The sequence below is a fragment of the Cricetulus griseus genome, chromosome 2 (assembly GCF_003668045.3).
Source record: "Cricetulus griseus strain 17A/GY chromosome 2, alternate assembly CriGri-PICRH-1.0, whole genome shotgun sequence".
Lineage (NCBI taxonomy): Eukaryota > Metazoa > Chordata > Mammalia > Rodentia > Cricetidae > Cricetulus > Cricetulus griseus.
The window spans coordinates 345,064,459-345,080,600 of NC_048595.1; the positions used below are offsets into that span (position 1 = coordinate 345,064,459).

Sequence of the window (16,142 nt, forward strand, 5' to 3'; positions counted from 1 at the left end):
AAGAAAAAGCTTAATAACTCTGGTATACTACCTACTCTGTGCTATTAGTGAGTAAATTTAGCTATTAACATAGCAAATTATGCCAGAGAAAGTTTTCCACATGGAGATTTTATTATACTAAGCAGCTAGTAATGCCTAGGTAACAGATGACAGCACCATCTCTCCAAAGGAGATAGTTAAAATGCATACACACCTCTAAATTCAAATTTACCTATTATTCCCTCTTCATCAACACTAAAACTGAAGTTTTATGTTCTAACTACCCTTTCTCTAAATGGCAAAATAATACTTTACAAAACTAATTATGTTAATGAAATGCAACACAGTTATGTTCCAAATAAGGAGAGTATCCCTCAAGAATGAATAAGGTATAAATAATTTCTTGAACACTTTGGTACCTATAAAGGCAAAATAAGTGAGATTTCTTTATCAATTTGCAGTAACACACTAAAATTACCTAAAGAATATCTGTGGGAGGGCAGGTTAATGAGGCCTGGCAGATGGATTTTTAATTAAATCCTTGAAATTCTATACAATGTTTAGACAATAGAACCAAACATAGTTATAAGATAATGCAATTCTGACATGGCAGCCCCCTGATTGGCAGTTAGTATTTACATGTCTTTAAACCATCCTTGTTACTTAGTATTCTGCCTACCACTGTCATACTGTTGTCACCAAAATATCATGTACACACCATTTAGTTTCAAGAAAATTCCTTTCCCATCACAGGCCACGTCTCTTCTGTGTGGTGAGTTTCTTTGTAGGTACTCTTCCCCTAAGGAACACTGCCCTATTCACTAGGGCAACAGCCTTAAAATCTGTGCCTGTCTATCATTGTGGTTAAAATGAAAACCAATGAACAGAGTCTATCAAACTTAGCATCAAGTCTAGAAGTCTCTTGTCCAGATTAAAACAGTCAAGTCTTAACAACTGTTCACATAATCTACAATGACAATAAAGCTCAGTGACTTGTCTACATATAATCCATTCATTATTAGAATATAATAGTAAGCCAGCAAGTTTCACAATTTTTAACTAAAGTCTAATCTAGTTTAATATCTGACTTTACAGACATCATCCCAGTGTGAATATGTTTACTAAGTGAAAGCTCATCAGACATCAAAGTCACTATGTTCTGTAGACTAAGTAACACCTACACAGAGGTATGAGTAATGACATACACTTGATTGGAGCTCTTATACAAGCCATGTTACCAAACAACTATCCGCTAATATTTAACACAGTAGACTTAGGAGGCAATAACAATGACAGTTTGACTTTCCAAACCAGCATAATATATCCAAGTAAAGAGTGATGTAAAAATTGAACACGAACTAAGTTAAGTTACTAGGGAAACTGAAGAAAAAGTAAAGCATTGCTGTGAAGAGGAAAATTCAACAAATTTGCTTAGAAAGGAAGAGATTTGAGGAAGCATTTCACAAAGCAATCCTTTAAGAAGCTCAATGCAATACAAATCCTTCTAAACGTAAAGGCTGAGTCAATTCTATGCCTATAAAGGTTGTTCTTTTGGCCTTAAACAGTAAACTAGTCTTTTGATCAAAAAAAGCTACAACAGTTAAGATTGTAATGACTTTATTTTACACTAGGTAGGGGACACAAAGCAATCCTCTTTAATAAAGTTGACATTTAGCTTCACTCAGAACATTTTAATAATGCACATTAAAAAAAAAAAGTATTCACCTTACAAATTGTTCTGCAATCCAAATATACAACAGCTTGGAAAACAACATTTAGAAAACAAAAGCCAATGTAAAAAGACAGATTAGAACAACTACAACAGTACAGATTTGATATGGCTCAGATTTTACAGCTTTCTTACTGCATCATCTATGTCAGAGATCTGTTCCTTCAGCTGGCTCCATTGCTCCATGTTTAAAGAAATGCCTAAACATAAAGGTTAAGAAATACAAGATGAAAATCAAGCCACCTTGGATATTTTGACATTCCCAAATATTTTATCAAAAGTGCCATTTTACTCATGTGGACTTTTTAGTGCTGAGGACAGAATCCAGACCTCACACATGACACATACACCCTCTATTACTAAGCTACTTCACCAGCTCCAAAACTGCCATTTTGAATAGCCCAATACTAGAATATTGAGGTCTTGTGAGAGATTTATATTGAGATATTAAAATTTTAATTTGTTAATCCCAGGTTCAAGTTTGTATCCAGTTTAACTTCCAACAGTGCATCTGCATAATGCATTGTGACCAATAAGAACTAATGATAATTTGAAGACATTTCACATATATACATGCAGGTTAAGAGTCAGGACCCATATTTGGCATAAGACACTACCAGTGTTACATCTTTTCACTGCCACTTCCAGCATTTGTTACATATTTCCACCAAAATTCAAGGTGTACAGCTAGCTCTGTGCTGAGTTCTTCCATAAGCATGCATTCCACTTTAGGAAACTCCCTAGAGAGTGGCTTATAAGAAGCATGGCAGAATGCACAATTCAGATAGAGACATGAGTACACTCTGGATTCATGCTATCAGGAGCAAAGCTCAGGCTCACCTTCCCTAGCTGCATTTTCTAGGCTGTTTCTTAATCAGTAATTGAGACACATCAAAGGGTGATTATATTAAATTGGTTAACACGAAACTTTAGTTTATTAACATATAACATCCAACACATAAGCAAACAATATATTTTTTAGAAAATTATGAGGGACCATGCAAAGGAGAACACAGTAAAAAGAAGCATGAAGAAAAGGCTTTGAGGCTAACTGAATTCCTTCGGTAAATGTTTGCAAGAACAAAATCTGGCATTAGCCACCCCGGAAAATCCTGACTGAAAACTCAGACAAGAATTAAACAGCAAAGAAACAGCTTTCTTTTCTTTAAAAAGAAAGCTTTTAAAACAAACTCCAAAATTGTGTGAAATAAGTGCCACCTTTAACAACAGGCACAATAGTATTAGAGAAGGAAGCACTTTTTTCCTGTTATTAAAAATCTGTCATTTAATTAATGAATGAGCACATGTATACATATGTGGGCCCACCTGTGCCACAGAGTTTACAACAGTGTAGATAGTATCTATTCTCTCTTTCCACCTCTTGGACCCTTGGATCATCAGGCTTAGCTGCGAGTGCCTTTACCTGCTGTGGCATTGTACCTTACTGGTCCAAGATCAACCTAGAGCACATACTACACAAATTTAGGTTGTGCAGTGGTTAATCTTTTATTAGCATAAGCATACGCAAAAACAATTTCACTACGGCATTTTTTGTACATGTATATTGTGTATTTTGATTAAGTTCACCTTCCACTCCCCTCTCTAGTACCCCTTTCCTACTCATGTCTCTTCCCAACTAGTATCCTTCTACTTTTGTATGATATGGAAGTTTTCTAGCTACTTGGTGTCAGAATAAAATGTTTCTACACGCTAAGAGGCTTGGGACTGTGTGAAGCACCAACAGTAAGGGGACAGAGACCCACTTGAAGGATTTTGTCCTAAACAACAGTCTATTGGAGCTAAATCCAAAGGAAACACTAAATCCAGAATTTTTCTGTTTCTCATTTTACAATTTCCCAAGTAATAATTAATCTGATGTAAAATCAAAAAGAAAATTAAAGTAAGGTAGTAATCAATTTGACATTAGAATGTTGTTTTCCTAGGTTTCATTACAAGTTGATCTGTATACAACCTGCAACCATTTAAGGTAGGTATGCAGTCAACACTAACATCAAATTGAAACAAACGAAGCCTTACCTTTTCTTCCTGGTTTCATTTCACCTTCTGAGTCCATCCAATATTCTCTAATATCAATTAGAATTTTTCCTTTAAAGTCCCGAACACTGACATATCTCATCTTCCCAATCTAGCAAAGGAAAGAAAGAAAACTCATAGAGTTGTTCAAACTTGCTGCAGACTAATGCCATTTATAATCCTAAAAATAAGTACTGAACTATAACCAAGGGAAAATCAATGCTTAAAAAAAAAAAACATAAGGAAGCACATGTGGTGGCCCATGCCTTTAATCCCAACTCTCAGGAGGCAGAGGCAGGCAGATCTATGTGAGTTTGAGGCCAGCCTGATCTACAAAAGCTACACAGAGAAACCCTGTCTCAAAAAACAAAAGACATAAGCAAACAGAGCAAATCTCCAATTTCTACATGGGAGGATATCAAGCACATGTGTCCACATATGACGTCCAGAAAATGACTTCAGGTGTCTTTCTCATTCTTTGCCTTGCCTTGAGAAAATCTCTCACTGAACTAGAAGCTCACTGTAAAGGCTAATTTGGCTGGCCACAGAGTACTTGTCTCTGCCCCTCAGTGCTGGGAGTATAGGCATCTGCAACCAAATCCAATGTGGGTGCCTGGTATTCAAATTCAGATCCTCATGTTTGCACTACAAGCACTTCTGCCTACTGAGCTCTCTCTCTCCCTTCAGCCTCACTTTCGCCAAAGTAAGTAGAATGGATGTCCTTCAAAAAACTAAAGCCATGACATGTTCCAATAACCCGACTTTGGTGTATATAACTCTCGTGTACTACTTAACAGACTGGGTATATTCTGAGGAATGCATACTCAGAAGAGGCTCCTGTGTGAACATCAATATGTACTGCTTACACACTATGGTACCAATCCTATAGTACCCTCACTGTATATGTGCTGTATTACTGACTGAAACTTGAGGCACATAACCATACATCCAAAAAGACTGGCAGTAGGGTCTCCCAAAAGACATTTGCACATCCATGTCCTTAATTGCACTATTCACAACAGCTAAGTAGAAACAAAGCAAAAGTCCATCCTAAGATGAAAACAAACAGAATGTGATTTACATATGCAATGGAACATTATTCAGCCTTTATAAAGGAAATTCTGTCACATGTTATATAGCTCTGTGCTAAGTGAAATGAAACAGTCATAGAGTAACAGTAATACTATTTGATTCAACTTAAATGAGATAGTTAAAGCCCAACTCAGTCAAACTCATAGAAATTACAAAGAAAACCGGCTCAGGAAACAAGGCAGGTAGCTCTGTATTCAAGATTATTGGTTTATACACAGCAAGTTCCAGACCACCCAGGGCTATATAGTGAGGCCCAGTCTCTTAAAAAAAAAAAAAAAGTATGTTGGCTTAACAAACTATGTGTTTTGAGTGTCCCCACTTTCTAGATTCAGTAAATGTAAGGACAATGTGGTACTAAACCAGATAGACATAGGAGAAGAGGTAAGATAGCAGTCCAGAAATAGAAACACATATAAAAGTCACCTAGTTATTTGGAAAAGGTCCAAGGTATCCAAAGGAAGCACAGTTGTGGTGGTCTGAATGAAAATGGTATCCATAAGCTCAGAAAGAGGGCATTATTTGAAAGGATTAGGGAATGTGGCCTTGTTAGAATAGGTATGGTTTTGCTGGAGGAAGTGTGTCACTGGGAGCAGGCTTTGAGGTTTCAGAACCTCAAGCCAGGCCCAGTGTCTCTCTCTTCCTGCTGCCTGAAGATCCAGATGTAGAATTCTCAGCTACTTCACCAGTACCACGTCAGGCTGCATGACACCATGCTTCCTGCCATGATAATGGACTAAATAAACCTCTGAATTTTAAGTCAACCCCAATTAACTGTAAGTTAGCCCTTGATCCTTCTCTCACATCATACAATGATGTTTCTGTATGTACCAACACGAAAACTATAACTATACAATTCCTTACAAAAAAAATCCTGGCAAAAATGTTATGCCCGTAAGGTAAGCAAGGTGTTGTAAAAAGAAAACAAGCATTAATCACACAGGAAAATACTGACACAAGAGAATTAAAAATTAAAGCCTACCCTTAACGAGAACTCAAGTAAGTTTCCTTAAAGAAAACAAAATTATGCCTGGCAGTGGTGGTGAACACCTTTAATCCCAGCACTCGGGGGAGGCAGTGGCAGGTGATCTCAGTGAATTTGATGCCAACCTGGTCTACAAAGCAAGTTCCAGGACAGCCATGACTGTTATACAGAGAAACCCTGTCGCAAAAAGACAAAAACAAAATAATAATAATAAAAGATCACCATACTTAGTACAGCAAAGGACTTATAACCAAAATACAGCCTTGCAACTCAGTATTATCACTCTAGGTTGTTTTGTTTTTAAATAGGAAAAAAAAATAAAAAAATGAATAGTTACATTCTGTTCCCAAAAAATGTAAAAATAGCCAAAGAACATAATCAAAGATATACACACACAAAAGATCAATGCAAAATAAAACCACTCTGAGTTTCCAATACAAACATTTTAAACTAAACTGAGTAAAATGTAAAAGACTGAAAGTATACATAAAAACAACTTGTACTAATATTCACAAGACCTTTATTCCTAGTAGCCCAAAACTAAAAAAAAAAAAAAAAAAATATAAAAATGCTGGGGGGGGGAATGATGGTGGTGGCGGTACATGCCTTTAATCCCAGCACTCGGGAGGCAGAGGCAGGCAGATCATTGTGAGTTTGGACTAGCCTGGTCTACCTCCAAAGCAACAGAGAGACCCTGTCTCAGAAAAAAAAAAATTCATACGAAGGGACATTTTATTACACAACCCAGTGTTAGGAAGCAATCTTTAATAATTACTTGCCTGTGTGGGTATATGTATGCTCTTGATAAAAATGAAGAATACAGAAATTAGGCAGCCATTTAAAGAAATAAAAACCAACAAAACACAGTGGGCTTACTGTTTTCTCTTTCAGAAATCCCATTGTTTATCTTCCTAATGCAATGATCAAGCCATTATTATTAATAAAAATGCAGGTCTCCTTTAGTTTTATGCAATCTATGGATCTCTGAAAGCCAATTTGAAAGTAAGAACAATGTTTCCTCCTAGATACACACTTTCAAAAGATCACCTACTGAATGGCCTTAAGCCCTAAGATTCACAGGAACCTTTCCATAGGAGGATTTAAGAGCCAATGCGGGGCTGGACAGATGGATGAGAGGTTAAGAACACTGGCTTCTCTTCCAGAGGTCCAGAGTTCAATCCCCAGCAACCACATGGTAACTTACAACCACCTATAATGACATCTGGTGCCCTCTTCTGGCGTGCAGACATACATGCAGACAGAACACTATATACATAATAAATAAATCTTAAGAACCAACATGATTTTTTTCCTTAGTGAGAAAATCATCCCCTAAAAATAAACTCATTGCCCTCTCCACAAAAATATAATAAAACAAAATATTTAAAATGTGAGTCCTGGTTTCTTTATAAAATTAGGGAATAGACTAGGAAAGCTAAAAATCTAGAGACTAGCCAATTGTAGCATCACACACTTGTAATGACAATCGTGGGAGGTTGAAAAGCAAGATGATCAAAGTTCAAAGCCTCACTCAGCTATCTACAATAACAAGTTCCCCACCACCCTAAATATGAGATCCTGTGTAAAAGACCAAATCAAGTTAAAAGGCTAGAAATGAACTGGATATGGTAGCTAAGTCTGTAATCTCATCACCTGAGGCAGAAGGACTGCTAAAAACTCAAATCCAGCCTATTCTATATAGTGAGTTCCAGGCCATGTTTGATGTTATAATAGTCTCAAATGTGCTACCGTCCCCAACACCCTCCAGCCCCCACTCAAGTAAAACTTAAGATCTGCCCTTCCTTCTCCTCACCAAATACTCCTGATACTAATCTAGACTTTCCAGACTTCCACCACAAGGGCTCTATAATTCATAGATAACCCAAGCTCTTTCCCACTTCAAGATACGAATTCAATTTCCTGCTCTTGAAAAATGCTTCCTCTGTCCACACACTTTACACAGGTGGCTTAACCTTCATGTCTTAAGATTTAGATGCCACTTCATTTTAATGAGATTCTCACACTTACTCTCAAGTAATCTGCCCACTACTTCTCAGGCTTTATTGTAATTTGTACTATGCATGTGTGTGTAATTATGGTCCCCTTAAATTCCATGAGGTTACAGACTACATTCCTCATGGCTTACCAGAACCTAGCAAAGCCTGAATGAAATACAGAACACAGTAAGCACCCAATTTATTACCCATTCAAAGCAATAATAGCATTTCTTTTAATTCCTTATTACTTATCTTCTTTTATATTCACTATCAAATTAACATACTTTGCCCCTAAATTACACAGAAGTCAGATAATTTAAACCTGTACCTAGATAATTCTACATTTTGCCTATTTTTTTGCTTCTACTACTTTTAGTTTTCTTTCACCATTTTATCTCAACTTACATCCTCTTTCTTCTCTCATCAACCATTTGAAACTATTCACACAGTCATCTACCTCCTCTTTGGTTTATGCTTTCTTTGGTGGAGGGCTATTTAGTCAAGCAAATGTAGAATCCAAAAAGAGTAAGTCCCAGCCAAGACTTCATATGTTTCAGGAGACCCTCAAGCGATCTATCTCTTCACTCGTGGCTTCTGTCCTCTGGTCCATTCTTCCTTACCATCTTTGTAATTACCACTATCTCTTCCTTAACAATACAGATTAAAGCCTATATGCTCACAATGCTTCATCTCAATAGTCATTCTTAAACAGTAAAGGAAATGCTGAGTAGCTAAAAACACATAATAAACTCAAGATGCTAAACTGGGCCTCTTCCTATTGTTTTCAAATCTCTCAACCCACTCTCCTTTTCTTTTTCCAGCTTACGTATGTTCATACTCAAGGCCTAAACAGGCTACTCAAGCACTTTAGACTTAAGCTGTATCTCCAGCTTTCTGTTTCTTATGAAGCCTAAGTTAGGCCATTTCTCTCAAATACTATCAAACTTATTTATACTTTCCAGCCAATTACTCAAAGCTACCTATTCAAACATGCTTTCCCACATGTACCACTCTAAATCTTTTGAATTTCTATGACATTTAGATTTGCATTGTTTAAATATAGCAAAACTGAAGACTTCTAGACTTTACCAAATGCCCAGAATTGAACAATTTACCTTCACTTTCTACTCATTAAGAATCATCATTAGTCTGGGGCTGCAGAGATGGCTCGGTGGTTAAGAGCACTGGCTGTGCTTCCAGAGGCCCTGAGTTCAATTCCCAGCAACCACATACATGGTGGCTCACAACCATCTACAGTGGGATCTGATGCCCTCTTCTGGCAAAAAGTCAACAGAGCACTCAAATACAAAAAATAAAAAATATAATCTTTTTAAAAATAAAAACAAACATTAGTCAAGAGGATTACAATACAGACTGTAATGCTATCAGATCAAAATATTTCTAGTTCTTCAGATAAAGCAAGACAGTTTCCACTTGACTGAATGCAATCCAACTTTACCTGAAACATGTTATCATCTCTGCTGCTGCTACTCTGCTTAGAAGATGCCAATGCTCTAGAAGTCTCACCAGGCTTTTGCTTCTTCACAGGTTTTTCTGGAACAACTTGCTTTTTCCTCTTTAACTTGAAAGAAAAGGTAAGAATACACACAGGTCAAGTTCAAAAGACTTCATTACTTTTAAAGAGTTAAAGAACCAAAAAATTTCTTCATTCATTAAAAGAAATATATGTACATGAAAAAATTTCATTAGAAAAGTAGTCTGCACTTACAATAATTATATTTCTAAACTGTGTTCTCAGAATCCCCAAAGATACTTCAAATATTAGGACAGTGATTTTTGAGAACCAGAATCCATATAATACTTCTTTGTAAGTGGGGAGGGAAATGACCTACAATTTTTGAATAATCTTTTAGAAACCACAAACCTACCAGAAGCTTTCCTTAAGAAAAAAAAAAAAAAAAAAAAAAAGTACAGGTGTACAGGTACTCCCTGTAACCTTAATATTGAGGCAGGAAAACTGAAGATCAAAGACAGCATAGGCTATACACAGTGACTGTCTCAAAAAACAACTTATCTATGACTAAGATATGAATATTTATAAACTCCTTGTCTATTCCAAGAAGAATTTGAACTGTTTTCCAGAACATACACTTCCAGTCTAGTCTACATAGCAAGCTCCAGGCCACCAGGACTACATAATGAGACCCTGTTAAGGTGGGGGGGGGGGGTGATACAACACATAGGAAAAAGAAATTATTTTATACCAGGCACTAAAAATCAACAACTCAAAAACTTTAGCACAAAGAATACTGAAGATAAACAGTACTATATTAAGACTAGCACTCAACCTTATAATATTTTAGAAACAGCATTTTATATATCCTCATTCTTAAAAAAAAAAAAAAAAGACAAAAAAAAACCACGTAAGTTCACAGCCCCAACAGTAGAGGGCAGACATGTTCCCTCTTAGTGGACAAGTACAACCTACTATTTTAATGTTACTAAATTCACTGTATTAAATCTGATAAAGCTAAGCTAAGGATACATATAAGGCTATGAAATGGAAAACATGGGTGCATTTAATGTAAATGTTTACAGGATTAACAGTACTATGAGAAACCACAAAACCCAGCTCAGCAAGCAGAAGGCAATTCTGTGGACTAGTACATGCTCAGCAAATAACTTCAATATAAATTAGTTATATAAACATACCTAGATGTTACACTGATACAAATTTGAAAAAGATGTCTTCAAGTATAGCTATATATGATTGAAGCCTTATTTCAACCTTATAAATGATACTATATACTGTCTTTACATAGGCTCCAACTTTCCCAAAGAAGAGTTCCCTTTTGTTAGGTATTCCAAAGAAGGCAAAAAACAAATAAATAAGCAAGAAAAAAGAAGCCAGGCAGTGGTGGGTCAAACCTTTAATCCCAGCACTGGGGTGGGGGAGGCAGAGGCAGGTGGAGCTGTGAGTTTGAAGCCAGCCTACATACAGAGAGTGCCAGGACAGGCTCCAAAAAGCTACACAGAGAAACCCTGTCTTGAAAAACCAAAACTAAAACCAAAAAAAAAAAAAAAGTAAGGTAAAAAGGGGGTTGATGCTTTAAAAAAAATCCATAAAACAATCCCCAGTATCCCAGGTAACCTTGAGCTTCTGATCCTCCTGCTTCCATCTCTACTGTGCTAGGAATCAAACCTAGGGCTAGGTCAGCACTCTACCAACTGAACTACATCATCAGCCCTGCCTGCTGCTTGTGAACAGTTGCAACCCACAGGTCTACTACTTATTTTCCACAAAACAAGTAAACAAATAAGGGTGAATGCAATTTGTTCAATTTCTAGGATATGAATGTTTATTCAGATATAAATGTCTATCAAGAGACAGCTAGCTATGTGGAAGGAAGTCTTGACCACAAGATGGGTTGCTCCGTTACACTTCACTGATGTGACCAATTAAGTGGAATGAGGCTGACAAAACAGCTGTCACCTAACACAGAAAAAGCGTATTCTGGCAAAATGGATAATTTTGTGTTTGCTGTGCTGGATGACTTTATTTACTAAAAGCAAATAACTTTCAAACTTACAATGTACCAAAACTAAAATTCAGTAGTGGGGGGAGCATCCAGCACTGACTGAGAAAGCCAATCAAAATTAATGTTTTCATTCAAAACTTCAGTCGTGCAGCCCAACAGTGACTTACTACCTACAGATTAGGCAGATTTGAGGAAATTTTATATATTACTATTATTTTGTGTGTGTAGTACTTGTGATGCTTATTCTGTGGTGCATGAATGAGGTCAGAGGGCAAACTTTGTATAGCTGGTTCTCTTCTTCTACCATGTGGAATAGGACCAAATTCAGGTTGTCAGGTTTGGTGGCAAGGGCCTTTACCACTGAGGCACCTCAGCAGCCTAGACTAAGCATAGAGATTTCTAAATAATGGGAAGCAGTGTCTTCGGCCTAATTATAATCTACTGTTCTAGAATCCAAGGAAGCATTTCTGTGACTTTAGGTTACTAGCAGTGCTCAATAGAAGGCCTGTTTAGTCTAAGCCACTCATGTGGCTAATGCATTTGGTTAAGATTCTAAGGTCAGCTCGGACAGCTTGGTGACCCCCTGTCAAAAATCAAAGTAAAAAGGGGGCTGGGGTCAGAGTTCAGGTGTGAGCACTTTCCTGGAATGCACTGGGACTCCAGGCAGAACGAAGTACAGCACAGAGGCAACCTCTTACGGCTGATTTAACCCTGCAAGTAAGTTTAGAAGCTCATACTCCACTCTGGCAGTCCATCTGCCATCTATCCACCCTTACATTCTGAACCTAACATTGGCGCATAATCCCAGCCCTAGGGGAAATCTGAGGTGGTTGGAGTAGTCAAGGATACATAGCAAAACCTATCTAAAAAGACTAACAAGCCTTTCACTTCAAAATTGGATGCCAGCATTATAAAGGAATTCATGCACTACAAATTTGGTACAATGAAAGTACTTGGTACAGTAAAACTTACCTTTTTTTCAACCTCACTGTCAGAATCACTGCCTGAAGAGCTTGAAGAAACAAGTTCCTTTGATTTAGGCATTCTGAAAGAAAAAAACATTACATGAGCAATTTATAAGGGGCTTTATTACCTTCATTTTAGCTCTCTCCCAATCAAAAAAAAAAAAAGTTCCACATCTCATTCTGCCATTTCGTGGTACTGGAGTTACTACACTGGACACATGTCTAAATTGCAAATGACAAGCCCAGCCAAATACTCTGAACTCAGGACAAAGAAAAGCAATGTACACATTCCTTCACCTCTTTCTCAAAGAACTGATTTTAAAGGTTTATAAAGTTTATGGGTAGACTGCAAGAAAGCAGCTGAGAACAATTACTCTAAAGTCAAAAGACGGTACCTAAGTAATTCCACTAGAGCTAGGATCAGACCAAATGCAGAATTACTCAGACACCAGCTCCAACACAGGACCAACAGCTTGTCTATGAAAGTGTGAGATCTAATTACTATTACCATTTTTAAGCATTTTACCTGATTTGTAGAGACTAACTTTCATTTTGTGGCCACACTATCAAAATAACAGACACCAATCAGAGGTCACATGTTGTACACAGTTCACAGCATCTTGTACTTATTTTTCTATTTTGGTAAATAAGTAAAACTTGAGGGCTTTGTGTGCAGAGCAAAACTCGCCAGAGAGGCCCACAGCCCAGCTCAAGTTTACTCAGTTCCCAAGCATAAAACAAAGGGTAGACTATCTTAAGTCTAACCCAAATTTCAAGGAATCCTAAGGCATGTCCTAACTCCTTTTTCAAGACTCTTATACCAGGTGGCAAAAAGCTAATTACCAATGTGTCTCTTTCTCTCTCCATATTAAAATTATTAACTTCTGTATGATTTAAAGGGCCTAATAAACACAACACACCAAACTGTAAAGAACCCCCCTCGCACATCAGAAAAATTATAACCCAGCTCTCTAGACCAAACTGACACTCAATGTTGCAAAACAGAAGATCAAGGCCAAAGTGGGCTATCCAAATCCTCATCATTAAAATCAAGCCAGCAACTAGTCAATCCATTAAGAGTAAACACAGCAGAGAGCAGCAGGGCTCATAACCAGTTCAGTTCGCTTTTCCTCTTACTGCTCCATTTCACAATCTAGTCGCCAAAATCAAGTTAGTTTACTTTCCCATGCTAGCTGTTCACGCACCTACCCAAAAACCTGTCTGGAAAAGGGAGAGAACGTGAACATAAACCATTTTTCATTTGTAAACTGCCAGCCTTGTCTATCTTCCATTACGAAACGCTAGGGAACTAAAATTATTTCAAAGAACCACGTCATTATCTAACCTAAATCTACCCACTAAGAAAACGATGTAATGGTAACTAGAGCCAATCCTTTCCTTACACTCTGACTTTTAACTTTAATGAGGCTTCACAGGATTGGTTTCTTTGGGGAGCGGGGGGTGGGGGTGGGGGTGGGGGCTTCCTAAATCGAGCAAATGGTAACTAAAGGGGTGACTGTGGAGTTCATACGATCACCCGGTGACTTGCGTGGGGGAGGAGTAGTAACAACATCGCAGAATGCAGGGCTCTTGAGGGTGGGAAGAAGATGCCGGGCGCGTGGGGGTCGCGGCCCGGAAGCTCCCTCAAGGCCCCGCGGCGAGGGCTGGGGCTCCAACCGGTCTGAGGAAGGGGGCGTGGGGCGCCGAAAGCGTGCGGGTGAGGAGGGCCTTACGCCAGCGCCATTTTATCCTCGCCACGGAGCCCGGCCATGTTCGCCGAGGCGCGCCCCCCGCCCCTCAACTCGGCGGGGCCACCGTCCCCGAGGCCTTCCGGAGCCGGGGGGCCGGGGGAGGGGGGGGTCGGTGAGAGCGGCCTCAAGGCAGACCGCGCGCGCATCCGCCCGGAGCCCCGCCACATTGTCCTAGGGCGCGCGCGGCCACCGCCCGCGGCTCCCCTCCCGCTCGCCCGCTCGCCCGCTCGCCCACCGCCGCCGGTCGGCTCCCGGCGCGGCCGCCACACGAGGCCCGCGGCGCGGGGGCGCTGGCAAGAGCGGAGGCTACCATTTCTCGCAGCCGTGGCGAGCAAAGGGAGCGAGAGGCCGCGGCAGCCCGGCAGGGGAGCTGGAGTCGGCCTGGCCGCGGCCTCGAGGAATGGGCCCGGGGTCCCGCGCACTCACGCTCCGCTCCTGCCGTCCAACAGTCTCCAGCTCGCTCGCCCGGACTGACAGAGAGCCGGAAGTGACGGCAACCTAGAGGCGCTGGCTCCTCCCAATGGCACGGAGGACACGTGACGGGGCGAGGCCTCTCCGCCCAACCGACAGCCGGCCCTTTCCAGGGCCTTAAAGGGACCGCCACAGATCCTGAAATGGATGCTCCTCAAAGGGAGATGGCGCCACAGAGAGACGCCATAGAGATCGGGCCTGACCTGAAACAGAGCGAGGTACAAATGAAACACGAGTGACGGAGCTTTGCGCTTGCCAAATAAATGCTGTACTGAAATGAAGGAGCTATGCTGAGAAAGATCAACGTGCTGACCCACATGCCCACAAATAATCGTCCCGTTCCACCTTTAATATGTGACTCAGACTGTTAAAAGCCAGAGGAAGCAAGCCAGAGGCGCAGTATTTAATTCCAGAAGGTCCAAGAGATCTTGCAGATCTCCTAAGCCACGCGACTTTATTCCTAAAATGAAGTTCTTGGGGGTGCAAAGTAATTGTGGTTTGAATATCAAATGCCCTCTGAGGGCAAAGCCAGGAGAACAACTCTGGAAGAGAAGGCCCGTGGCAAACCAGGGAAAGAAAGGAAGGGGTGGTAGATAAAAACGTGAGGGAGCATTGGAGTCTTCTACATAGGAAGTTACCCCAGTCCTTCTCACCCCCTCCACCCTCATGGAAGAAGAATGCTGTACTCTATGGGGAGCTGCAGGGATGGAATAGTCGGAATGGTATACGCGTGAAGGGAGTGAAGGGCAGAGAATAGAGATTGACTCATAGTTGTGCAAGCATCCATCTCTGAATCCAGAACTGCTTGACTTATAAAAAAAAATGCAGACAAAAATGTAAATAAATTATTTTACATTTTGTGAAGCATCTTGTCATAATAAAAATGAGCACTGACAGGCTTAGGGAGATGACTCAAGCGGGTAAAGAGCTTGCTGTGTATGCATGGAGACCTTGGTTAGGATCCCAGCACCTACAAGCTGTGTGTGGCAGCACTCATCTGAAACACTAGCACTGGAGGACAATTCGGGGAGTGGACAGGAGAGTCCCTGGTATCAGGGCCAACCAGACTGGATGAGAGCGCCATGCTCACCAAAAGACCCTGTCTCAAAAAAGAGGGTGAATAGCAATAGAGGACGACATCCAAAATCAGTCCCCAGCTCTTACACATGTATACTCACACATACACAACGTACACAAAAATCAACACTGATATCGAAGGTGCCTGATGAGGTCAGAGGTGGAGAGCTGGAGTTACAGGTGGTTGCTGTCACCCATTCTGGGCACTGAAAATCTAACTCTGTTCTTGTGCAAAAGCAGTATATGCCTGTAACCTCTGAACCATCTCTCCAGCCCTTAATATTTTAAGTACTTTGAAAAAAAAATGTAACCTTGGGGCTGAAGAGATGGCTCTGTGGTTAAGAGAACTAGCTGCTCTTCAAGAGGACCCGGGTTCAAATCCCAGCACCCACATGGTAGCTCACAACTGCTCCAATTCCAGGGAATCTGGCACCTTCACAGACATACATGCAGGCAAAACACCAATGCACATAAAATAAAAGTAATCTTTAAAAAAAAAGGTAGTTTCAAAATCCACCTAAATCATGTCTATAACTAAATCAATACACTTAAATACTTTTATGTA

The 16,142-nt window shown here is 39.9% G+C and overlaps 1 protein-coding gene across 1 annotated transcript; it reads right to left on the bottom strand.

Annotated features, from left to right (window-relative positions):
* Nucleotides 1–1,579: 1,579 nt before the first annotated feature.
* On the bottom strand, nucleotides 1,580–14,606 carry Sub1 (SUB1 regulator of transcription). Its single transcript, XM_027401261.2, has 5 exons — nucleotides 14,456–14,606; nucleotides 12,286–12,358; nucleotides 9,273–9,395; nucleotides 3,746–3,854; nucleotides 1,580–1,908 (listed from the first exon to the last, which is right to left on the bottom strand). The coding sequence occupies exons 2-5, from the start codon at nucleotides 12,355–12,357 to the stop codon at nucleotides 1,829–1,831; spliced, it is 384 nt and encodes a 127-aa protein (XP_027257062.1). The 5' UTR covers nucleotide 12,358; nucleotides 14,456–14,606; the 3' UTR covers nucleotides 1,580–1,828.
* Between the last annotated feature and the right edge of the window lie 1,536 nt (nucleotides 14,607–16,142).